Below are 27,983 nucleotides of genomic sequence, written 5' to 3'. Positions count from 1 at the left end.
TGGTACCAGGAAAGGACAAGAATAATCCTGGTTCCATAGGGACACCATGCAATTAATCTTCCTCTACTAGATTAGGAAGTGATTTTATTTTAAGAATCTTTCATAAGCTGCTTTAACAGCCTCACAAAATTATAAAGTGGGATATAAGTATTTGGAATGCATACATACATATAAGATACTTGTCATATATAATTTAAAATATAATTTAAAATCAAAATGAATTAGCAAATGCAGACATTTAAAGATCTCAACTACAAGCTAGAAAAAGGAAATGAAAGGAGAAAACCAACCTCCATAGTATACTGAGAAATTCTTCCAACTTTGTTTTGGGGCACTCATTTTCATTGTGGATCAATACCTTTCCAAAAGTTTTTTTTTTTTTATTGCCAAAATTGACCCTGTTAGCATAAAGCCCAGGTTAACATGTCATTCAAAACCTTGGCTTAGGGGCCTTATTGGGAAACCCAGCCAGATGGGGGAAGGTATAAATAAATAAATTATTATTATTATTATTATTATTATTACTCTTATTAACTGAGGGTGCATTTTGCAACAAGTTATTGACACAGTAATAGTGAATTAGTGGTGGATTTATTCTGCTTTACTTTGTTCTGTGACCCCATAATATTCTGCTGAAATCATTCTCCCAAGTCCAGAGAACCCTGAATACAACAACAGGTTGCACTCCATCTCCTGCCCCAACTGATCAAAGCATAAGACACCGATATAACGAACTGTAATTGCAACAGACTATCACAATGCATATTTTGTTCTGGAAAGTGATTACAATAGGAACCAAGTGGCATACATTATGAAAATATATTGATGTTTAATTGTGTAGGTGCTGTGGACCTCATGGTATCTGAATCTGCAAATCATTCATCTGCTTTTCTGATGTTACTGAAACAAAGAATACATATAATTCATGTACCTAATGGTGAATCACATTTACATACCTAATGGCTCGGGATATAGCTATGTTTAATAATCTGCAAATTTTGTCAGGAAGATTGGAAATATTTGTTTCTATAAAGCGTGGTCTACACAGTAAAATTACCATGCTCAAATTAGGAGCCAGATTCCCATGCCAACTCTAAGGGTCCCTCTAGCAAGCTGACTACAGCTGCCCAATAACCTATGCTGTAAAAAGAGCCAAGGGGTTGATCTTTTACTACATCTTTTCCCCTCCTCTCTGATGGCATGGTTGGCACCCCAGATGAGATAGGCTCCAGGACAAATAGAGCAATACAACTTTCCTTCAGAACTCAAGCAAGGGCCAATCAAGAAGAACTTCATGCACAGAGGAATTGCCCTTAGAGGTAGGACAGCTGGTCCGTCATGGTGCCTTGAGGCAGAAGGGTCTGCTGTAGCTCCGGTGATGCATCTAGTGGGAGCCAATACAGCTGTTGGGTTGTCGGGTTACAAACACCTCGGGTTACAGACTCCGCTAACCCGGATGTAGTACCTCGGGTTAAGAACTTTGCTTCAGGATGAGAACAGAAATCGTGCAGCAGCGGGAGGCCCCATTAGCTAAAATGGTACCTCCGGTTAAGAATGGCTTCAGGTTAAGAACGGACCTCCAGAACGAATTAAGTTCGTAACCAGAGGTACCACTGTACTTGTGGATATAACAGGAACTATTTGTCTGTAATCTGGCAGCTTTAATTCACTCTGGAGAGGCAGATTTAATCTGCCTCTGTCAAAGGGTGGAGGGGGAAATCTCTACTTTACCCCTAAGAATAAATGGGGAACACAGAGCTTCATTTTACTCAGAACAGCTTGGAATCTTAATTACAAATTGAAGCAGACAGAAATGAGAGTGACTTAGAAACTATCAGAATTTTAAAAACACACACACAGAGATACAGATACAAATAAATATATGATGCATGACGTTTATGACTATTGCATTTTATTCCATTCCTCCAGGTTCAACAGATCATCTACCGTAATTCATCTTGCATAACTTCTTGGGTCTCTTCTTTATCAATATTGCCTCTTAACTTGATGTTATCTATATTCTCCACACCCTGCCAATACTCTTCTACTCCACACTATCTTAAGAGCAATTTCTGAAAAGCTCCACTGGTTACCTCTCTCCAGAGTAGCCTTCGTTGTAGTTTACCCTCTTACTCTTATTTTCAGTCATTACAAAATGGGAACAAACAGCTAATCTGTCACAACTTTTTACTAAAAGGAATGGAAATTTTTCTAATAAAAAATTTCGCCCTATTTCAAAAGTACTGCCTGAGGCAAGATCAAGTCCAGTCTGCTATGCAGTGAAAGGGAAAGCCCCTTTTCAAAGAACATCCAAGGAAAGAGACGTTCAAAAGGACCAGAAAGAATTTTAAAAGCATGTTTCCTTGTTTAGAAATTCATTTCTAAATAGTAGAAGCTAGGTACCCCCATCTCACTGGTGCTCGCACTTTCTATATTCTATATATAAAACCAGGTGCTAACAACAGAAGTCACAGTAAAGAGGTGGTAGGAACTTATCTGCTGGCTACTTTATGGCAATTACTCATCTCTTCCTTTTGTTTTCCTCTTCCTCTTCCTAGCCAAAGGAAGCATCAATCCCCTGGATCATGTTTTAATTACATTAAACTTCATTACTTCATTCCACTACGTAACTGGTAAGAATGTAAGAATAGCCCTGCAGGATCAGGCCAATGGCCCATCCAGTTCAACATCCTGTTCTTACAGTAACCAACCAGATGCCATACAATCATTTTGGTTCTTCTTTTCCAAACCTTTTCTAACTCTACAGTAGCATTTCTGAGATTCAGCAACCAGAACTGAATGCAGTATTCAAACTACAGCTTCAACAAAAGATTTGTATAATGGCATGATGATACTTGGCAGTTCTATTTTCAATCCCTTTCCTAATGTTTCAATCCCTTTCCTAATATTTCTAATATTCATATTGGTTTTCTGTCCATATTTGAAAGTTCAAAGCAGAAAATTAATGCATGCATAAATTAAGAGGTGGATGCAGCATGTGACCATCTAGGCATGTAATGCTACTTGCATCAGGGGAGGAGCAAGCAAGAGTAACTAGGCTACATACATTAGCACATTGCTTGTGTACCCTATGACTTTTAACAATAATTTTATATAGTTTGTTGATTTTTTATTTGTTTTGCTTTTAGAGCTTGTGGGCTGGATTTAACTACCCCATTCCATTAGCTGAAGCTGGCACGAGGACTCCCTTCAGTGCAATGGGCTTCTTTTTTGTCATATCAGCAAAACCATGCTAAAAAAGAAGACAGTACTACATGTTAAACCACAGATACGCCCTGACAATTCTGTCAATTTTAGTTCAGTTCTCTGATGACAGTAGAGTTTGGCAGAAGAAAGCAAATGCAAAACTGCATCAGTGAGGCTTTCCCTCCTTGATAAATATGCAAGAATTATTATTGGTTTTGTCCAGTAGTTAACATACAATGGGGAGAAATAAAGAGGACTTTGTATAGTTTTGATCTCTTTTCATATTTTCATGTGGATAATATGGTTCATGTTAAGTACTGAATTATCTGGCAGGCCTGACTTTGAAAAAGGAGAAGAAAAAAAGAAAAAAATCTTCCAGTAGCACCTTAGAGATCAACTAAGTTAGTTATTGGTATGAGCTTTCGCGTGCATGCACCCGTCTTTTATTTTGTTTCGACTACGGCAGACCAACCAGGCTACCTACCTGTAACTTTGAAAAAGGAGGTTATGTACAAAATTGATTAAAGCATTCTGTTTTTCCATATAAAATAAAAAGGTATTCCCTGCTTTTTAAATATACTAGATATTAGCTTCATGAAATGTTTACAAATGTCACATGCTTACATCGTATATCTAACCTTGCTGTTCCTTGAGTCAAACATTCCGCTCCTTAAAAGGCCAGGGATACATCTTTGTGCTCTTGTTGGGCTGTTTTGTTTTGTTTTTTAAAAACAAACCTCTCAGGAAGAATACATTGGTTTAACACAGACACATGCAAAACAGTTCCTTCCTCCTCAAGCGGTTAAAACTGGCCTCAATTACAAAGTAGGAAATAACGAGAAGTTCCTGAAGGATAAGGAAAATGTGGCCTTTAGATTTAATTCAAAGGTGTTGCTTCTTCCTTTTGAATATAATCGTGTATATTTTATCTCCCCAAACTGTAAATTTAGGAATAGAAGAACTAATATCAGAATACACTATTCTCTCATTTCTTTTCACATTTATTTAAATCAAAAACATCTAAAGTCAATAAAGCCTTATCATAAATACAATAAAGTCTTACACAGTTTTTTCGGGCAAGATCCATTGGCTGACAAATACACAATTTTATTTAACCCAGCATTGTTGAGTATAGTAATCAGTTGAAATGAGATGTAGTGGTAGAGGCTAAGTTGCTCTGCCAACACAATCATGAAGGAATCTAAAATTGTTCCTCCAGACCATTTGCAATCCCCATGTCTCCCTAAGGATACCAAGACACCATGATAACAGACACTCAAGTATCTGCTATCTGCAGCTTTGCTATCTGCACCTGATGCATAGCCAGGATTCCTGTCTGTGCAGTCTGTTCCAACACTTTGTGCAATAGTTGCTTGGAAAGATAGGAAATTTGGGGAGAAAATGAGTGACACAAAAAGGAAAAGGATAAAGCACTCCTATCCCTGTGACACACACACTTGTCTGTCCACTATTTGTTTCAGTCCAAGCAACTGATTTAAAACAACACAATGGAAATTTATGCATAACTCTGGAAAAGACGTGGCTTGGCTTTAAGTCTCCACTTGACACAAAGGGTTGCAGTACCCCACCTCCGGCGCCATGAAGCTGGTGAATAACCCACTGGGCTACTGCCACCTGGAATTTTGGGCTCATAGGGGATGTGGGCCTGAATGATCAAGGAAACCAAACAGTATTGCTAACAGCCATCACAGTCTCAACCCCAGCCCTCCACACCCACAGGACACGGGGCCTGGTAATCATTACATCAGCCTTGTCTGGATCTGATTCAATCAGTTTGCCTGTGTCCCTGGGTGTAGCATCAGTCATCCAGGCCGATAAGGTCTTGCCCTTCAGGCAGGTCTAGGCTCTTTTAGTCTCATATTTATTTTCAATAGCTTGCCTAAAGCCATCTGATTCATGTGTCCATTCCAAGCAGCCTCAGCTGGGATCACTCGCTCTACAGAGTCAACATTTCAGCTAGTAATTCAACTGGAATGTCAGGGTCATGAATCCAGTCAGACCTACGTACCCAGTGACTCATCGGAGAAGCCTCAACCTCTGCTGCTTTCCCCCTTGATCTGCTTTAAAAAGTCTGCACAAATTGCCTTCTGTTATAAAGTACTTGGCATGTACCTGCCATATTTTAAAGAATTATTACCTCCCTCATGCCAGACATCTCTGTCTTGTGCACCACATCATAGCTCTGTCAGCTCAGCAAACGTTTTGTTGAAAAAGACCATATTAGAATATCTTTGGGACGGCAAGCCAGAAATGAAGCCATTTGTGTTCAGGATGCTGGTTTGATTTAATAACATTCTTCCATGCAAAGGTCTGTACAGAAATGTCTTGTTTCTTAATTATGCACTAACAGTCAAACACAGTCACACACATTGTGTGGATGGAGACTGAAAATGGAGAATGTGCACATCCCTAAAATGAGGGAGGCAAGAAAGCAGCCAGCAATGTCAATATCCACTGATCTAAGCAAAATAGGCCTCTTAAAGTAGAACACAGACCCAACAGCAACTTGGGAGCTGGACCCCTAAACTATGGAAGAAATCTGCATGGCACCAAAGTTGCACACTGGTGCCAAGTTAGTGCTGATCCCTAACTACCTTCCTCCCAAAAGAGCCAACCTTTCTTTGGGAGTGCAATATAAATTTAACATAAATAAAACAATAAATATTTCAATGACAGACTGCTACCAGGCAGTCCCCCCTCTTCAATCCTAGCAGGTGGCCTGGGGCATGTAACTGCTCAGCAAGGCTCCCCAGTTGACTCCAAAATAGGGGAAGTGGTTGAACTGCCGGCATTTGGACCACGCAAGGTCAACCAAGTGCCAGCCAAAGCAATACAGTCAGAGAACCCACTCTAGACTAAGGAACCATTCTTTCAAGTTCTCCACTGTGGGGCAAATATCAGCACTACCTGTGATTCCTATATTCATCATCTTAACCACATTCAGTAGTTGAATCCATCCAGGTCATTTGTGTCAGGCAAGTGTGGCAATGACTCCATATTGTGCTAGTTTGGACATTGGCCTTTCACAGAGGTCCCCCACCTCAGGACAAGTATAGCCAACAGGATGACCTCCAGATGTTGCTGAATTCCAACTCTGCCAAGCACAGAGGCAATTGGAGAGTCAATCTGGAGGCACCACATTGGCTACCCCTGCCCAAGAGTTTCTACAGTGGGCTAGCACCCAGTCCATAACTAGCTCAGCTCCCCCCACCCAATGCCTCACTGGGCATGCAGGCGCATATCTAGGGGTTGGCTAGGTTGGTCCCTGCCAAGGAGGGGGCTCAAAAATCATGCCTCTCTCCACTCTAGCTTGGAGTGGCTAGGAGACTGCCTGCCGGGGATACAGCTCCTTGCTAAGGGTGCAAGGGTTGGGGGTGGTACCAATACAACTTATTGCCTAGGGCACAAGGAAACCTAGGTACGCCTCTGTGGGCATGTGCCGTCTAAGGAAATGAAACAAAGAACTAGACAGTAGAGCAGTGGCGTAGCGTGGTGGGTGCAGGGGGGGCCGGGCGCACCGGGCGCAACATCTGGGGGTTAGGGTTAGGGGGCGCAAATCCACGGGTTAGGGGGCACAAATTACTTGCCTTGCCCCGGGTGCTGACAACCCACGCTACGCCACTGCAGTAGAGGAGAAGCAAAGGAAACTGCTGAGATGGAGCTACATTCCAGCCTAGCCAGCTCCATCAGATGCAGATGCCCCTGCTCTATGCTGCAAAGGCAGGTATTGGTGCCCTGACAGAAAGGGGGCAAGAGTCTGCAAGGATGTGAACGGACGAGGTATATTGGGCTTCCATGGGAGTATTGGCCCATTATTTTTGAAGTGGACTCCCAAAAGGTTAAATGTACCATGCAATCAAAAAGGCATGTATTTGTTACATAAATAGATCAATGCAGTCTGACTACTAGAATCCTTAAATGAATGATTGATTTACAGAGTATGAGAGTAGGAGGAAGAACAAACAACCATTTTTGTACAGGTTTTTGTAGAACCCGATAATTCCTTTCCCTTGAACTCTTGGCAGTATATTTATTATAGATGGATATCAATGGCTCTGACATAGTAAAAGTTTATCTGTCATTTAAAGGGTTAAGTTAAACCACCATATGCTTGAGAGGTTTTGACTGAACTTGATGCTGGACCTTCACTAAATGCTAAGGTGTATCTGTTTCCCTTATTTTTACCAAGGATTTTGCTCTCAGTTGAGCTTTCCAAGAGTCGCTTTACAAATGGATTTTGTATGCATTAGGATACCAGAAATCACTACATTTAAAGATTAAGAAATCACTTTGGCACTGGAATCAATTAATACAGCACATTAATTCTCACTGATGAGTGATCTGGAGTGCTGATTGATGAAGGTATCTAGTTTTATTTACAAATTCCTGTGATAAAATAAAGTGAAGCATGTGTACACACAATATGTTTATATTAGATGCATATTTTATCAGTTCTACTTCTATACACGAGTAAATCATACTAGTTATATATTATTTAGGGTATACAAAAAACATATTCAATGCACATTGCCTCATGGGTATTAATAGAGTACAATATTATATGTATCAACCTATATAATTATGATTCTATCATGCCGTAAAGTACAATGGAACCTCGGGTTGCGAACGTGATCCGTGTGGGAGGCACGTTCGCAACCCGCAGCGTTCGCAATCCGCAGTCTGCGCATGCACAAGTCACAATTCAACACTTTTGCGCATGCACAAAGCGCCAAAACCTGAAAGTAACCCATTCCGGTACTTCAGGGTTCGGCACGGTGTGCAACCCAAAAACATGTAACCTGAAGTGTCTGTAACCTGAGGTACCGCTGTATAAGAATAAACGTGCTGCATGTCAGAAAGAAGACTAATTCATACTTAAGACTGCAGGGCTAGAAACCTAAGTGCAATTTTTAAAAACCTGGAATGGCTACCCTGCAATTGAATGTGTGGTCATTTGTTGCAGAAGCTTTCTTTTATTGTGTAAAGTGGTTCCTTCTTAGATTGGATGTTTCATGACGGGCAGGAAAGATGACAATCAAACTGCCTTTAATCCTACATATGCCAGTTTAAATACTGCACCTCTAATAAACCAGCTTAAATAACCCACCTATCTACAGGTGAGATGTGGTGAGTGGCAACTGGAGAGGTTTTTCAGTGGTGCCCTCTCGTCTCTGAAATGCCCCACCAAGAAGGGTTGTCTAGCATCTACATGCATGTCATTAAGGAGCAAGATCATGGCCAGCCCAGCCATAAGGAGCTGTGAGGAAGTTGCCTCAGGGCAGCAGGCTCCAAACAGCTGAGAGGGGCAGCAGATCCCCTGTGCTTGTCGGCCACCACCTCCTCCTCCACTGTGTGCCCACCTGCTGCTGCTTGTCATGCACCTGTCACTGCCAGGTGGGCAGCAGAGGAGGAGGAAGTGGCAGCAGGGGACACAGCATTTTTTGTTTTGCCTCTAGCGGCCAAATGTTCTGGGTCAGCCCCATGCAAGGTGAAGATACTTTTATTTCTCTAGTCTTTTGAAGAATTTATAGAATTCTTAGTTTACTTTTGTACTTTTAAAAGCAGCTGAGATAACAGTTGCTGTTTCATGTGATGGTGTCTGCCTCTTGTGGTTTAGTTTCAGTAGTTCTTATATTTTATTGATGTTGTGTTTCACACTGTTAGCTGCTCTAGCAAATTCTAGAGGCTGAATATGTGTGATCTATAAATATTGTATTTGTGTTTGTTACGTAAATTTGGAGACGGAATCTAATACAGAGATGAAGACTGGAAGGAATATCTTGGCATCAAACCACAAATCTGTCTAGGAGACACCTTTTAAGACTGGTATGAAAATTCTGCTCAGAAATAAACACACTGCATTAATACATTGCCAAGCAGGCAGCAGATCATACAAACTAAAATAGCAACACAGTTCAGCGCACAGCTGGAGAAGAGATGTGCAGGAGGGAAATACACTGCTCGGTGGTGTAGTCATACAAAGGTAACAAATGAGACCCATTTACAGGAAAAGGAAGTTGCCTCTATTATAACCACTTGTTTCTTAAAGGAATTGTTGTTTTTAATTCAACCTGCTTCACACTCAGGATAAACCCTGCAAAATATATTTAATAAGCAGTAACCATAACAGTCTTCCCTAATCTGATTCCTTCCAGATTGAACTACAATTCCCAGTAGCCATCGTCTGCAAGAACATATTGATTTATACTATATAAATTACTGGATTCTGTCAGAGAAATCTCAGCCCTCATAGTAGTCAGGGAGCATGCATAAATTAGGATACATCTTGTCAGGAGCTGCTGGGGTTCATTTGATGCTGCCTCCTGGTTGGTCCTTCAGATTGTACTGGTGCTGGCCTACAGCTCCTGGCTGACCTGAGAATACTGTCTCTGGCCCAGTGCAGCATAAACTTCTGCATGAGTGCTAAGAAACCTCATTCTGTGAGTTGTATCCAACTAAGTTATGTACAGAATGGACCCATTGAAATAAATGGATTTATGTAATCCATTCATTGATTTCAATGGATCTACTTTGCAAATGATTTACTTGGATAGAACAATATAGTTTTAAAAACAGTTTGGGTAGTGGGTAAGAACTGGGATGGCAAAATGCACCACAGCAACCTTCGAAAAAGTTCTTTAAAATACACGTATCTAAGGGCAACATCTTATAGTATGCTTTGCATTCCAGTATAAAAACACAAACACAAAATGCATATTTTAAAATAATAAGATTAACAATTCCAAAATAATTAATTTTAAAGTTAAAATGGGAGAGAATATTTAAGGAAGGGAATTATAAACCTAATAAGCAAGCAAATTACAGCTTGCATATTACTGACTTCTTTCTATATACTCCTCTCTCATCACTTGCAACAAGGATTTTATAAAAGCAAATCACCAAATGTGATGATGCACATGCTCTGTCCTACGTTATTGTCTATAGCATTATCATGCAGGAAGCTGTTCTAATTTCTTAGCATTCAACTCTAAAATAAGCCACATGTCATATTTTCTTCAAACAAAAGCAGAAAAGTAGCAAAAAAGGGAAGACCAGTCATCTTAAATTTCTGACTTAACCCTTAAATAGCAAGTAGAGCAGAAGAAAAGTTATATCTAGTACAATTGTTTCATGGCAGTAAACAATAAAAGGAAAATCAGATCTTTCATTACCAGTTAATCAGAGTGTTACATAATGCCCCTGCAGCCACATGTGTAATCAACAAGGTTAAAAAGCTGAGATCCTGTTACATAGGGCCATCTGAAGAAGGAATTAAACTTTTTACAAAGTCAGTCATCTTTATACTTTGGGCACATATATGTTTAGACCAAGTACCCTGGGAATGCTCCATTCTCAACATCTTCTAAATCAGATAGTCAATAATTTAGTAACTTCTTTTTAATATCATGTTGGAAGCATATTCATTTCTTAATCATCAGATAATTTAACACTGCAACTTTCATTTTCTGCACAGATTCAAGAAAGCACATTAATAAAATGAACTGTGTGCCCAAGAAGTGCAAAACAGTCAGTTTAATTTAGTAGAAGATTCCTGATAATCAATGTTTGTCTAGCAAGAAGACCATTAAAAATAAAAGGAGGGGGGGGGAACAAGGATGTTAATCGGTGAGAGTTTGACTAGGGAACTGGAAAATCATCCTGTTCCAATTACTCTTGCAACTATAGAACTAATACTTCAAATTATAGCAGCGTTTACAAATACTGGTTTGATAATCAGTGGTTACTAGTTGTTCTCTGTGTTCATATTGTTGTGCACACCCCAATTTCCAAGCAGTGAGAGGTTTTAGGGGTGCCAAAGCATACATTTGGTTTCCCTAGAATAATGGCAGAATGGAGACTGTGATGTCTTTAAGAGCCTAAGAAGTGCCAGCTGGATTAGGCCAATGACCAATCTAGTCCAACATCTTTTTCTCACAGTGGCTGAACAGTTGCCTGAGGAAAACCCACAAGAAGGTTGCCAGAAACTGGTACAGTGGTACCTCGGGTTAGACGCTTCAGGTTACAGACTCCACTAACCCAGAAATATTACCTTGAGTTAAGAACTTTGCTTCAAGATGAGAACAGAAATCATGTGGTGGCGGCGCAGCAGCAGCGGGAGGCCCCATTAGCTAAAGTGGTACCTCAGGTTAAGAACAGTTTCAGGTTAAAAACGGACCCCAAGAACGAATTAAGTTCTTAACCCGAGGTACCATTGTATTCTGAAGCACTGCTGCCCCCAACTGTGGAGGCAGAGCATATAGCCATTGATATGTCGTGAATTTGTCTAATCCTCTTTTAAAACCATCTAATAATAATAATAATAATAATTTATTATTTATACCCCGCCTATCTGGCTGGGTTTCCCCAGCCACTCTGGGCAGCTTCCAACAAAACACTAAAATACAATAACCTATTAAACATTAAAAGCTTCCCTAAACAGGGCTGCCTTCAGATGTCTTCTAAAAGTTTGGTAGTTATTTTTCTCTTTGACATCTGGTGGGAGGGCGTTCCACAGGGCGGGTGCCACTACCGAGAAGGCCCTCTGCCTGGTTCCCTGTAACTTGGCTTCTTGCAGCGAGGGAACTGCCAAAAGACCCTCAGCGCTGTACCTCAGTGTCCGGGCAGAACGATGGAGGTGGAGATGCTCCTTCAGGTATACTGAACCGAGGCCGTTTAGAGCTTTAGCTTGGTGGACATCACTGTCTCCTGTGGGAGCGAGTTCCATAGTTTAACTAGTGTTGTGTGAAGTAAACATGTTTGGGACTGAGCTACCAGCCTTACAGTAGGTACAGCCTACAGACCAAATGTTCTGTATAAAATAATTTGTGGTGCTATGTCTGGTCATGAATAACACACTATTGTACAACGAATTCAGTAAGCATCTATGAGGCACGTAGGCAAGAAAAATAACAGGAAGTATTAAAACAGAAGCCCATCAAAGCAGATCTAATAGAATAAATTCTGCTATGTCTATTGCCACAGGTAATACTGTTTACAGAGCTCAGTTGTGATGACTAAGGATTAACAGATCTAATTTAGACAATGGGAAGCTACACAGCTAAGCAGAGGTTATAGGCTGGGAGAAGAAAAACAGGCAGAAAAGGAGAATAGCTGTTGAATTATTTACTGGTATTCTTGCTCTTTGGTTGAAATATTATTTTCTGCTTGTTTTGTGACAAGCAATCACTTGCAGCATTAACTGGATATTAGAAACTGATGCCTGCCTACCTGAGCTTCCTTTCCAGGCACAAATGATTCCTTTAGTTGTTCATGCTTTGTGTTTGTTTAACACATTTTCTGCACATAACATATTGGTATTTATCTATCTGAAGGAGCGTCTCCATCCCCATCACTCTGCCTGGACACTGAGGTCCAGTGCCAAGGGCCTTCTGGTCGTTCCCTCACTGCAAGGTTACAGGAAACCAGGCAGAGGGCCTTCTCAGCAGTGGCGCCTGCCCTGTGGAATACCCTCCCATCAGATGTCAAACAGATAAACAACTAAAATTTTTTCCTTCCAGTAGCACCTTAAAGACCAACTAAGTTAGTTCTTGGTATGAGCTTTCGTGTGCATGCACACTTCTTCAGATACACTGAAACAGAAGTTGCCAGATCCTTCTAGTTTCAGTGTATCTGAAGAAGTGTGCATGCACACGAAAGCTCATACCAAGAACTAACTTAGTTGGTCTTTAAGGTGCTACTGGAAGGAAAAATTTTTTTTTGTTTTGACTATGGCAGACCAACACGGCTACCTATCTGTAAGATAAACAACTATTTGACTTTCAGAAGACATCTGAAGACAGCCTTGTTCAGGGAAGTTTTTAATGTTTGATGTTTTATTGTGTTTTTAATATTCTGTTGGAAGCCCCCAAAGTGGCTGGGGAGGCCTGGCTAGATGAGCAGGGTATAAGTAAGAAATTTATTATTGTTATTATCTACTTTTAAAGCACTTTCAGATCCAAGTTCTCTGAATAATTAAAATTAGTGACAGGTCCTGTCCACTGGCTTACAGCTCAAACAGGCAAAGACTGATAGGGACAGGACACAACAGAAAGGGAAATAAACAGGAAGGCAAAAATAATTATCAGGTAAAAGCTAGGGCAAGAAAGTATATCTCAATTTGTTGAGTTGTTAGATATCATAATTCTACTATCCATAGATGAAGCCTGTGCTAGCTATATGGCAGTGCAGAAGAGTGCTTCCAGGGGTGGCACCCCAGCTTTTGAACTCTCTCCTCTCTGAGATGTGGCAGGAGCCCATTCTTTTAACCTTTCAATGCCAGTTGAAGACCTGGTTATTCACCAGGCCTTTGGTGGACTTTAGGATCTACTGGATTATCTTCCACAGCCTTCATCATGCTCCCAACTGGTGGGATGTCCTCTTCCTCCCCTTTTCCATTCCTCCAAAGCATCCCAGAGGAAGTCAATAGTACATTTCTATTCCACAATGAACAGACCGGCAATGCAATAGCTGTGCTGAACAGTTTCTGGAGAGACAGGGTACAGATGAGCAGAATATTCTTTTTTTTTTTTAACAAAACTGTTCATAGAAGGGCTACAACCCAATTAAGACATTGCAATAGATCACATAAACTTTAAGTGATCCATTGATTAAATCTGCATATGGGTGAAAACAATACTTTGGAAACAAAAAGTGCACTTCCTTTGTTTTTAATGATGTACACATGTCATAGCAGATACCGCTTAAGAGGAGGCACTCCTGTGTGAGAGAAAAGGGGGAATAAATATGGCATTTAGTTGTTATCAGCCACTTTTGCAGGCACTTGCATGTTAATAATGTGCTGCCCAATTAATCATGAACACTTAAAGTTTAAAAAATTGATTAATCTAACTGAACAACCAAACATTAAAGCCTTAGTTTCTAGTCAAAAGGTTACTGAGGGGAAAGACTGGAGAACAACTAAGACTTGTTTCTAAGTAACTATGCATAGTATCAGACCCTTGAACTGGGTTCCCTGCTTTGATCCTGCTTACAGCTGATGGCAGAACAGCAACTTCTCAGCAGTGTTAAAAGATCCTATTCTGCAAGTCACTATTTCCTCTCTAAAATCATTCCTTGCTCAAGCTTAAAGTGACAGAGCTACATACTTACATGTGATCCTGATGCAGCAGGCAAACTAGATAAGTGTATCAGTGATGAACACTATTGTCACATACATGTTCTGCGTAGAAAGGGCTTACCAACTTCCATGGTGGTTGTAGATTCAGATCCTCCATACTTCAAAGGGGCCAGTTGCTATTATTCTAAGCAGGTTTATGTATCTTATTGATCTAATCCTCCACATTCAATATTATAATTTATATGCCAAATGGGTACCATTGCCTATTGGTACCATTTCTTCTTTTCTGTCACCATTAAAATGTCTCAAAATTTCCTCTTCTACAGTCAATTGTTTTGTTACAGAAAAATCTCTAAGTGATCATTCAAAGTAAAATGTGTAGCTAAACACCATTAAGTAACCCAAGAGGCAACATCCCTGCTATGAAACTAATGATACATTGGCCTTACCCTGACCCCTCTCCCTTGGACTAAGAACACTGGGAACTATCTTAATATTATTACTGTGCTACACTTCCTACCTACAAGTGAGAGCTGCAGTCCATTAACACACAGGACATCATCTGTAATAGTCTGTGTCAGCAGGAGTTCAATAGCATCTGGTGTATTAGTAAACTATAAAGACTAAGAAAACATGAAATAGCGTAGACCACATCATCCAGACAGTATGTTTTTTAGCTTTCATCCTTTCATCAGGGATAAAATCTCTATAGTACATCATTTCCTAAACTATCCAGATCAGCTGAGGAAGTTGCTGGAAGGATGTCTTTAGACATGGTGCAGGCAATTACCAATATGTTTTGATCAACTTAGTAGAAATGCTTTGCAGATTGTACCACTCAAAACACAGTGGCTCTGATCCAGGCCTGTTTGGGACATGTCAGTAGATGTATCCATCAAATTCAGCAAGTACCAAAATGCAGATCTGCGCCAGTTACATATACCTTCCTTACTGCATAAAGACAACTGAGCCTCAACACAATTATGACAGAACCTTAGTTGTACTCTTATAACAGAGCAAAAACACAGCCACTGCTCTGCAAATTAAGAGACTAAACAGACTGCCTGTGTGGAACAGCTGCACTTCTGATTTGTTGATGGTGAAATTTATTACCTGCCCTTTGCCATCAGGTCCTAGGGCAGCTTGCAGCAATTTGAAATTCAGAATTAAAAACAGTTAAAACTGTAATAACACTGGGGCCTAATCTGAACAGTAGAGTGCTTAGTATCTGGTGGGTGGGGCCTGTGTGTTCTGCTCCAGAATCAGCCCCTCTCTTCAGTGTATGTTCAGTTAAGAATGTCAGGTAAAAGGGACCAACTGCCTCTTCTTGCCTCAGACTCTCCTCATGATGTTGCTGTATTGTATTTATCTTCTCTCAGACATTATGTTCTTTTCTTACAGTTTTCTCAGTTTATTATTAAAGCTTGTTTCCATTTACGTGAGCCACTTATTTTTCTCAAAGAGAAGAAAACTCTGCTGAAAAATGGTGGGATATGCTAAACTTGGGTGAGTGAGGGGATATTCCCAGTTTGCCAGAAGGATAGATTTTGTTAATCACCTCCCACCTTCACAACAAAAACAGATTACAGCTACAAGACTATGGAGGGCCCTGAAAATATGAGGTGGGACTATCAAGAGGGCCCCCTCAGCCGATTTTAACACAGGTGAGTGTTTGGAGAGAAGGGGATATCTGGAGCCAACATTATTTAGAGCTTGACAACTTTAAAATAAAATAATTGACAACTTTAAAATAATCCAAACCTCAACTCCAGCACATATCACATTTTAGCTTCTCCCTGTTTACTCTCTCAATGAAACAGTCACTCTACAATGATTTCCAGCAACATGACACCACTAGTTTGCATGAAATGGGAAGCCAAAATATGGCTTACTGGGAATATGCAACTTGTGGGTCCCCAGAGAGAAGTTCACAGCCATAGCTCAGTGTGGGGAAGAGCAAAGCCAAAGTTTAGTTCATCAGGTTTTCTGAACCCAGAATCATGGTTAAGCTCTCTCCATATTAATCTCAGCTTAACCATAAGCCTGGGTTCAGATGTCACACTAAGCCATGCATGGGGTACCTCTGCCTCACAAGCCTAATTATGCACATTGTGGGTCCCAATTTGGGCCATGGCTTTTGCCAAACCACAACCACCTGCCCCATGCAGGTGAAGATACACGTGCCAATGCATAGTTGGAAGCCTGAAAGTGTGCTCCTGGCTGTAGCAAGGAAGGCTTGCTGTACTGCCAGTCAGCTAACAGGTGATGGCTGCAAGTTGCTGGAATCAGCTACTGAGTTCAACATGGAGTTTGAAATTTGTGCTGATCAGCTAAACTGGGTTTGGATTTTCCAAACAGTGGCCAGATCCAATTCCCCACTCCTATGCTAAACTGAAGCATGGCATAGCTTAACATGACAGCCAAAAAAGATACAAAAAAAGCAGCTTCAGCTCCTCTCTGGGAGCCTGGACCTTCATATGGTCCTGGTTAAGTCATAGTTTGGGTTTACCATGTCATGTGAACCATATCTGAAGTAGACCACTGGATGAAGGATGTCACAAAATCACGTACTATGAAAAATGGTTCAAAGATTAAACATCAGATTTTTAATCTCTTAACCTGCTTTTCTATGTCATCATATATTAAAGGGTTAAATTTCTGTAAACTTTAGACAATATTATTTTTTGCAAAACTAGTTGCCATCAAAATAGCTTTTGAGATGTTTACCTTTCTCCCATTTTAGTCACCAAATCTGCCATTACAGTCCCAAAAGCTAACATACAATCACATTACTATCTCTCTGAATAATTTAAATTCAAAATTAAAAGCATATCAGTTGTCTTATAAAAGAAAAACTGCAGTTAATAACACTGAGGCGGATTGTCCATAGAATAATTACAAACAGATTAGATATGTTGACTTTATTATCAAATCTGATTCTACATACATATTGGCCTACTCTGACAAAAAACAGAGTGACACATACATAATTCATGAATAGAATATATATATTAACCAAGGTTTAAGTACACTCTACTACTAAGGTGTAACAGTATTAAATTTAAATCAAACTAAAAAAGGCTGCAACAATATTTTTAATTATCTCAAGTCCATAATTGGTGAAGAAGCTAATCCCTTCTGATCTTTCTAATATAAGATTGCCATAACTTGACACTCAAGTTTTTATTACGCTTAATTAGTTCAGAATTTTTAGCAATATTGACTTTCACACACACGCACCAAGTTCAAATTCAGTTGTTAAAGCTATCAAAATCCATGGAGAATACAAACTCTGAACCATACCATGTGTGAAATGCATGTGAACTAGAATGATTACATATTCAGAATTCATAATAAGAAAACTAATAAAACTTCTAATTAGACTAACATCACTTTACCAGATCATAATAAAACCTTAAAGGCGTTGACGGCACAGAGTCTGCTACAACATAATAGTCATTTGTGTTCCAGTCCTAAATCTTGTGGCACCGTAAATATATGCGTAGTGTAGAGTTTGTCAGCAGACAACGACATTACACAGTCATTGAAGACAGATACCATCTTGTAAATGTTAAGAGCCTGTGCATCAGAAAATCACTGGTCATCAGGACAGATCAAAACATCAGGCTACTGCTGCGGAGGTACACTTTGCCTGCTTTATAGCACCTGAGTTTTATTCTTAATACTTGTTTTAACGAGACAGCATCATATCTCCCAAGGTAATTTCTGACACATTCAGGTAAGAAGCCATCAATTCAAGTGCATATCTCAAGGTCTCAAATAAAACTTGCCAAATGAGCTAAAGACCACAATTCCGATCAATTGTATTAAAAAAAAAAAAAGACATTCTGCACAAAACCATTGATGTCTTTATGCCAAGTATCTCTATTGTTCTGAACCAGCAGAAACATAAGAAAAGCTTCAGCACATCCTGTGAAAGATGGACAGGAAACTATCCCTTCATGACAGACTATTATGAAAAAGGTAGACAGTCTGGCACAGCTATGATGTATTGTATGGTACAATACTATTTTTATACATGGACATGAAGTGTGGACAGATATATATACTAACTGGAAATGGGTGCAATATGGTGCTATTCACTGTATGAATAAAGCTATAAAGATGTTAATAATGCCATATTTTAAAAGCAAAATCTTTCTTTACCAGACTAATGTATTCAATATTTCAGTTTATCTTCCCTTTGATAGAATGGCTGCAATGTAAACCAAGGATCTTAATGTTTGCGGCTCTAGCCTATTAGATGTTAAGCCACACACACAACTTTATGAAGAATGAAATGAAAGCTAAACTATTCAGACAAATGTTATGTAAGCAATTCTAGCTTAACTGTTAGCCAATGATATATAAAAACTAAAGTAAGGAAAGTAGATGCTAATAACTAATCTGTATCTGTCTACCCTTTATTTAGTCTTGAATAAAATGCAAAATGGTTCATTGTTATATATGGATTTTCATAGCCCGTCAACAAAATGTCTCAGAATGCTTAGTTTATTTATTTAGCTAGATAGTTGTACCAGCCTATGCCTCCGATCTATAACCTAAGTAGGCTGCAATCCTAAACATGTCTACTCAGAGGTCAATGGGACTTACTTCTTAATAAGTGACGTAAGGATTGCAGAATTAAGAAAATTTAGTTCCATTGAAGAACATGGAACCAAATAATTTTAGCTTATCAGGATAGTGGTCTGAACCAAAACATCACATTTTGCAGAGTTATAATAGTTGTCTTCTGGTCCCACCAGTGCTGTGTAGACAGGCTTTATGCTCATACATGTCCTCCCCCACTTTCCTCACATGTGCTGGTTCCTTCCCAATTTAGCTGCACAGAAACAACCAGTAATGTTACCACTGACCTAACATGTTTTAGGATCTATGTAGCCATTATAATACAAAACAATTCAAACACATTTCAATTAACTGTTTAATTACTGAAAACAGTTGCTATGAACTACACATCCACTTGCCATCTAGGAATTATGTTCTGAGCAGTACAGACCGCTGTAGAGAGCTGACAGGGAAGTGCTGTTATCAGCATCAAACAGATGCTAACAACAAAAAGCTAAAATTGTTTAAGCAAGTGACAACTGACAACCCTTTCCATACACACGTGCACATACAAGTTTTTCTAGCATATGTGCCGAACATGAAGAGGTAGGTATGGAGGAGAAAATGCGACAAGCATTAATGATCAATTTCTCAGTTCTTTAATTAGCCCATCATTAATCTCACTATGGCGGACACAGCAGTGTTACTGGAAACAGGGCAGCTGAGTTTCTCTTATTAAAATGGCATTATGTTTATGAAAGGATTAAACTGAAGTGTCCTCATCTCCCGGTCATGTATTCAGTGACATCTGGGAAGTGTGCATTACAGAAAGAGAACACACATTTATTATGCTGCAAAGTGTGGCTTATAAATTTGTATACGTATTATGGGTATACACTTACTAATGAATGTGTTTAATGATAAGATTAAAAACAGTTAAATTAAATCTTAAGTATTCAAAAGGCTGTTTCAAGGGAACCATACTAAGGTCTCTGAATGCATCACACATGATGGATGCACCAATACAGAAGTTTGTTTTTTAATTAGAGAATAAATTACGTACATACATATACAAAGACTAAAGATAGAAACATTATGTTTTGGTTTTTTAAAAAAGTAATTTTTATTAACAGACCAATCAAATCACATTAATTCCAAATTACAAAGCCAAATTTTAAATTTTTGTTGGGGGTACCCATATTTCAAGTTCCGAAAGGGATCCAATCATCTTGTTGCTGCTGCTTTGATGTCCACAAATCTGTCCAAATGATGTTCACAATTCTATCCAATCCTTCCTTGTTGTTTTCCACATCTCTTCTTGTTGTTTTCATATATTTTTCCTTTTTCTTTGTGACCTCTGATAGTCTCCACAAGCGAGTTGAAACCAATTGTAGTCCTGTGTGGGTTTTTCCATTCATCCAAGGGTCATATTCAGATGGCTGCCGCTTTTCATCACTTCCATAAATAAACACACTCTTGCCGTCTACTCGTTAATCTTCACAGGTCTGTCACTCCCTTTCTCAGTCTTCTGAGGAGGTTCTGCCAGAAATCCCATATAAAAACAGATCCATAGCTTCCTCCTCCTCAGTCATCAGTCTTTCGACAGAACCCAGTGGCGTAGCGTGGGTTGTCAGCACCCGGGGCAAGGCAAGTAATTTGCGCCCCCAAACCCGTGGATTTGCGCCCCCTAACCCATTGATTTGCCCTAACCCCAGATGTTGCGCCCGGTGCGGCCCGCCCCCCCTGCACCCCCCACGCTACGCCACTGACAGAACCTGCCAACATGGCAACTCCCTTTTTATTGCTGTGCCATTCCAAAAGCCCTTATTCTTTTCTGGATCTCCATACACCAAACTTTTGGTTGATAATTCATTTCCACACAGTTTTTAATCGTCCCGCTTAGGTCAGTTATGCGATGGTTCTTTTTGGGGAGGGGTTCTTGGGTAATCACATAGAAGAAAAGGAAAAAGTCCCCCCCATCCAGTCCCGTTCCGACATACCAGCCCTTTGATGTTCTTCTTCATGATGAATTCCTGTTAAATCCAACCCGTCGCTCTTACTTCACAGAGGTCACTTCAATTAGCAGTCTTAACTCCCGTTCTTCACTTGAAATATGTGCATTTGCTTCTTCTCTAATTGTTTAATTCGAGCTCCTGCAGCCAGTTCGCACGATCAGAGACAGCGTCTGGGAGAGCCGGCTCCCATGGGGGCTGTGTGCCTAGTGCCTTCACCCCCTTCTTTCGAACTCGGGGGTGATTTATGGCAACCGCAGGCAAGGCAGTGTTTCCCCATTCCCTGGGGTAAACAAGGGAGGCTGCATACTCCCATATCAGCCTCTTAATTACCCCGTGTGAGCCGGAGAGGTGGTATTGTCGGCCATCTTCCAATGCGCCCCTGGTGGCCCCCCCAAAGATAGAAACATTATGATCCTTTATAGCAGCCTTCCCCAGTTTGGTGCCATCCATATGTTCTGGACTACAGCACTATCAGCCCTAACGAGCATGGTCTGATCTGGGCTTTTCTTAAATTTGATTTTGTTCTGGCTTGGCACTCTGAGCAGTAGCTGTAATTTCTCAAAATGCCACCAGACCTACCATCACTTGGGAAATCTGAAAGGCATAATCACCCAGCATTGCTCTGAGCGCTGCCACTGCAGTCAGGTGAGCTGACCAAGGACCACTGACAAAAGGAGTAGACCCATCCCAAGGACACTTTGCTTAGGGTCTCCATTAACCTGGAGTTGGCTTCAATTAAAACAAGCACACACAGCAGGAAGAAGATTAAAAGGTCACAATGGTTTACAGATTCTGCTGGAACAGAAGGCCTGCATCTTGCTGCTGGAAAGTATATGGAACATGTTCAATTTTCAACCAAAGCAGGTAGGCATCAGAGGAAGGAAGGCACATTTTTTTTTAGAGCAGTAATACTGCTTTGGAAGCACCCTGATTGCATTAAGTGTAATGATAAGTAATGAAAGGCATCTTGGTGGTGATCCAGTCCACCTCCTGCTCACAAGAAAATACATTCCTGATAGGTGGTTTGTCAAGTAAATGTTTCCAGTGAAAGAGAGGCTACCCGTCACCCAAAGCCATCATATTCCACTGCCGAACAGATTTTACATTCAAAATATTTATCCTAACATTCAGCTGAAATCTGCTTCACTGTAATTTCCACCCACAGGTTCTGGTCCTGCCCTCTCGAGAAATAAGGAACAAGTTTGCTCCATCTTCTGTCTGACAGCCCTTCAGGTATTTGAAGATTGCTGCCATGTCTTCCTTTACTCTTCTCCAGGCTAAACACGCCCAGCTTTTCAAGTATTCATTGTAAGACTTGGTTTCCAAATCCCTCACTATCCCAGTCTGCCTCTACTGAGTTTGGATGCTATGCCCAGCGATATTTAAAAGGCACCTGAAAGTAAATACTGCTGAGGTCCTCATCCCATCTGGGTAGAAGAAGGGAAGGCAGAGTGTGCACATCCAAGGCTCATGCAGGTTTATTCCAGCTCATATACATCATTCTTAACCATGGTTTAAGTTTATTGTTTATACATTTGAGAACATTGTTAATCTGCCCTTCATCAACACACAATCCTTAAATAGGGTAATAGTGAAATAAATTTAAAACATTAAGAGCAATTTCACTGAATTCAAATCACGAGGCATATAAAAACCAACACACACACAGCAATCAATTAACAACAATTGAAACAAAATCAAATAAAAAGACACTTTCTATTCAACAAATACATGTGCAAACAATTGTATTTTCAGCTGGCAATGCAGCTTGGTGGTTTAACATGAACATGTGAACATGACCACTGGATGTATTATGTCTGAATCAGTCCATATTATTAAATGTGCCACTTTTAATATAAGTCTTCATTAGGGATTCAAGAAAGGTATTAGGATGGAATTAGCTTCCAAGTGCATTTTACAACACCAGTATAACTCATAATCAAGTAAAGTCATAGCAATCAAATCAAGCACAGGAATATATTTCTGCATGGCTTAATGTTTTGGGGTTGCATGCAGAAATTTAAGCTGTAATATTAATTTATCAGCAGGAGTTCATGCAACAATGTTCTATTCCACTTGCACTATCTTCCTGGACATAGAACTTGTTTCCTTGAATTACACATGCTTCAAAAATAGAAAGTTTTAAGTTTGTCAGCAATATTTCAACATGCAGAGCAGAAGGTATTTTTATGACAGGAACAAACAGTTTGGCCCCCAAATGGTCAATGTTATTCCCACTCTAGCAAACCACACTGGGCCCATTACATTTCAGAAAACAATTACTCACACTTGAGTCAAAGCTGCAGACACTGATTACATCTTCGCTCTGGGCACTCTGCTTGCGTTTCTTCTATTAAAAAAAAAAAGAAAAAGAAGGGCTCATATCTTAGCAGAAAACCAGCAAACAAAATACTTCTTACATGTTTCTTTTTCAACTTATAACCTTATAATACAACTAAAACATTTTTCAAGTGTTTACATGGCCACAGTATCATATAAGGGTTGGACTACATACTACCACCAGCAGTCTAGACACCTGAAGTTTCAGGGTGACCATGTAACAAACTTTGTTTTTTCAACAGATGCTGAATGAATGCATAGTGGCAGCCCCCCGGCACCTTACTCTCTTTGAGTAAATGCCAACCAGCCAGCAGAGCATTTGGCTAATGCTAACTGAAGCACTGCTGCCGGGAATGGGCATGAAATCAACTCACACAACGTCACCAACACAACAATCCCAAAGATACCTACACATAAATGGGGAAGGCCAACTTTGTACTGTGCACTGATAGCTAATACAGGGTTTCTCCAGCATAACCTGAAACTCCAGCACCAGAAACAAACATTCTACATCAAAAACATTTAGCCCTGAATACTTTTTAAAGGCTAGACAGAAGTGGTTTTTTTAAAAAACTGAAATCCTCACTGATAAGCACAGCTTCTTTGAGGTTTGTTTCTTTCAAAGAGACAACTCCAGGCACAGGTACATTTGTATACAACTTATCAAGCTGTCACAACTGGCAACTTAAATATTTCCTGGTAGAAAAGATATGCAGAAGATAGTCTATAGTGTAGACTAGAAAGCTCTCTCTTTCATGAAAATGTTAACTGTTGCCTGTCCTTAAAAGATACCATTTCATGTATAAGACTGGAAAAGGTGAAAGCACAGGGGACATTCTAGAAAAGTTGAGTTTGGGGCTTAGAAATAATAATAAAGTATGTATGCAAATCAAATGGCAAACCTGCAATGACATTACAGGATGGGGGTCAGGGTATGCTTCAAACCCCTGCTGTGTTTGAAGATGGGTGGAAGCTATTCACTAATTCACTCTTCTCACTTTTTTAATCACATTGCCCTGCATCTCTTGCATGCATACACTTCCACATATGCATCCTCCAACCTCAATAACACAAAGTCAAAAGCGCCTCTTATATTTGTACATTTCCATGTAATTCTTTTCCACACATCTCTGGAGAACCTGGAAAGAGCTACCAAAAGCGTAGCTCAGAGAGAAAAGGTTGAGAACCACTGCTCTAACTAAATAAATTAAAAAGTAAATTCAACCTGTAATTATTGATTGAACAAATTAACCTTTTAATATACCAAACATTAAAATTTAATGGCATACCAACTTACACATAATGCATTCTCACACTGGGCATACCTTTTTGCTAAAAGATTAGACAAAAACATGCCCCTGCCCTGATTGGCTTTGTGGGCAAGGCCTGCTCAAAACGGAGGCCCCGGCGTGGTTGGAGGTGGGTGGCACTAGGTGACCATCCGCTCCCATAGTTGGGTTGGGAGATGGCTGCCTCCCAGGACCAGCAGAGTGTGAGAAGTGCCACCCTACTGGAGCCCCAGGTGAGCAGATATTCTCGCACTGGGCATCTTATACAACTATACCTTTTCACTAAAAGATTAGGCCCATTTAATGCAAATCACATTTTAATTGGTCATTTCAAAATGGCAAAAAACGAACAGGTCACTTGCAGAATGAAAACACTCACATATATTTTATGTGTGGCATATTACCCATTCACAAACAATACCACTGTTAGCCACTAAAATATGTTAATATGAATTTTAGAATATTAATTCCATTTATTTTTTCTTTACTACATTTGTCATTAAAAGGAGAATTATAACTTTGCCCTACCAAGTGAAATATTGGTAGAAAAGATGTTTTCCAAATGGAAAATCACAGCCTACTTATTAGATTGCTGTGGCAGGTAAGTAAACCCATGAGATTAGTCTATTTTTGAAAGAACCACTAATCCTAGGCTATTGTATCAAGTAATCAAATTTCCCATTTGGCATCTGTGATTTTTATTTCAAAGCAGAAACCTGAGTAAGACATTAATAATAAAAGGCAGGACATTTTTAAATCTTGCACCAAGGCTCAGCCTGCTTACAATTCTACAAAGAAAACTGGCATCAAGTCGTGTAACAGGAGATCACTTCAACTGCTGTGGCTTATTTCAGAAAACTCTTTTTAATAGGCTTCATTTTGCTACCTATTGCAGGGAAAGACACATTAATAGTTATTTAAGTAACCTTGCAAATGATAAGAAGGTTAATCTATTCCTGACAGTTTTATATCCAATTTACATTGGATCTCAAATAGCTGAATGAGAACCACAGGTGTGAGGTCCGTTGAGCTTGTGTTCTACAAGTACCACACTTTATACCAAATACACCAATTTAGCTAACTATATAACTGTGGATAATTATAACCTGTGAAAATAGAGAGTTAAAAAAGAATGAACAGAAGCAGGGATTGGAGCAGATTGCTCTGGCCTGTCAATTCAGTGGATGTGTTTTGATGTATTACAAGTGATATATTCAGTTCCACTGTGAAACTGAGGATGACTTCATGTCAGCTTTTCTGTTCGAGGTGGACTTTGGCATCTACATCCAAACATTATGTTACTTTCAACAAATGTGGCATTGTAGCTGAACGTATGCTTAATTTCAGTGTATAATTTTATGCAGCACATTGTGCCAGGAAGCTGGTGCCAAACTATTGTCTTGTCTTTATGCTTTAGGAGGCCCCAGTTGCTTTTTGTTCATATTGGCAAGCTTGCCATAGCAGTAGGGAACAAAGTCTCCTGTTAGCTTTGTTGCTGCCATAGAACAGAGTAAGGGCCTCAAAATATCACAAGACTAAGAACTGGGATATTCTGCTGTTGTTGTTTTGCGCTTTGTTGAATAGAGACACACAGATGTGCACAAATATTCTAATGCACATCTGTGCAGAAGGATACATCAAAATAACTAGCTTGCTTTCAGGCAGTGCTAATTATTTCAGTGCTAGTTTACATATATACATCAGCTCTCATACCGAATACTTATTTTATGGCCCTTTGACCCCACTTTTTACCATTTATTGTTTTTTTCTATCCATATGTACATACAGCCGCTCTTGCAAGAGGCAAGGTTTTCTTAACAGGAGTGATGGTTCTTGGAAACTTTACTTCTTTAACACAGTTCTTGCTCTGTCTCACAAACTGTGCTTACAGCAAACAGAATTCTATTTCTACAGACTATAGAGAAAAGGAAGGAGTAGAAAACCCACTTGCTTTCACTTTTCATAATATTCAGTGGGAGATACATAAAAAGATATCCCCTTAGACCTTTCCCTGTATCACTGCCAAACCATTCCCCTTAAAGAACAGTACTATACAGTTTCAACACCTGCCAACTGAGGATAACACTCCATGCATCTGATAAAGTGGGCTCTGGTCCCTGAAATGTCATGCCAAAACACATTTGGTAAGTCTTATGGCATATTCAAGAGTCTTTTATGACGAGAGATGTCTAGGTGAGTGAACTTACATGACTGGAGGACAGGTAATATCATTTACCCTGTGATTAGCTTGGTGAAAGAGTGGAAGGGAAGAGTCCTCTGCTTTGAGCCTATTTACCATTCTATAATTCAGTCTACATCACAAGAAACTCAACTGTCTTTATGACAGAGGTTTGCATTTCCTCTCTGAGTGTTATGCAAGAATCCTCTTTCAACAGTAGCTTTAAACCAGTGATAATGATAACCTAGACTTCCTTTTCCAATGTCTCATTTTAATTCTTGTAACTAAAGCCCCACTCTTTAATATAATTAGATATCTCTTTCTCATCTCCTGTTAAGATAACTGGTAAGAAGAGTAACTCTTCTGCAGCAAGACATTACTACCCTTGTTGATCTTTGATTTGATAAAAAAATGTAGTGGCTCTGTAATGAGTATTTATCAGGCAGGAATTATGCAAAAACTTACAAAAACATGTGATTTATTCACACACACTGAAATAATAAGCACTTCATACAAAGTTATTCTGATATAATGTTTGATCTACATATAATAGCTGGTCACCTGAACAATAGGCTGTTGATCCCATTTCTACAGTGGCAGTATAGCCTCCCCTCTGCCATGAACCTCCTGGAATACAAGGGTATCATGCGGTTGGAATATAGAGCACCCTCATTAATGCCTGCTTGAACCATTATTTTTCATTTAAAATCTTTCTGTACCAACAGAAAAACTGGTACTAAGCCCATAACCTGTTGGAGTTTGGTAACTATATTGCAGTAGTGTGCAGAAAGTAATAGTATGGTAAGATTGCTGGTTGAAGGGATGAAAGAAACTTAAGGTGTATTACTTATAGCAAACAGAGCCAGTCTAAGTATATGTTTTACATTTAGCCAAGTTGGAGCCAAGAAGTCAACACTAGGACATGCTAGCTCATACTAATACTGAACTTGGAGAAGAAGTAGGAAGGAAGTAAAGTCAGAGATCTATGGCAGGTGTTGGGGAAAAGATGTTTAGGGTTCCATCTGCCAGCCTCCTTAGGTGTGACCTTGCTCAGAGTCTGCCAGGTATAACCCCTGGATTACATAAACACAGTTTTCTAGTGTTCATTACAGAAAGGCAGGAAAAATCAATACTAACAGCATGCAAATAGCAAAGATTATTCAGTTTTGGAATGACAAGAATAAGCACTTGTTTTAAGATGCATTGAATGTTTTCTAAAAAGGAAATACATACATTTTGACAATAAATAAATCACTTATTCATCATAAAAAGGACTCATGCAAATA

At 39.7% G+C, this 27,983-nt stretch overlaps 1 protein-coding gene across 8 annotated transcripts in view; it reads right to left on the bottom strand.

Annotated features, from left to right (window-relative positions):
- The window catches only part of ARHGEF3 (Rho guanine nucleotide exchange factor 3), a 97,933-nt gene that overhangs the window by 32,812 nt on the left and 37,138 nt on the right, over positions 1-27,983 (bottom strand). For 7 of the 8 annotated variants that reach the window (XM_083603050.1, XM_083603044.1, XM_083603047.1 and 4 more), the window contains one exon: positions 23,177-23,239. In XM_083603050.1, coding sequence (XP_083459176.1) covers positions 23,177-23,239 — 63 coding nt within the window. Of the gene's footprint in view, positions 1-15,418; positions 15,559-23,176; positions 23,240-27,983 lie in introns of those variants that run through there. The other variant, XM_083603049.1, reaches the window with a different exon arrangement.

This window comes from Podarcis filfolensis (assembly GCF_964270895.1).
Source record: "Podarcis filfolensis genome assembly, chromosome: 2".
Taxonomy (NCBI): domain Eukaryota; kingdom Metazoa; phylum Chordata; class Lepidosauria; order Squamata; family Lacertidae; genus Podarcis; species Podarcis filfolensis.
Note: the sequence above shows the minus strand (reverse complement) of the source record. Positions and strands in the feature narration are given on the sequence as shown.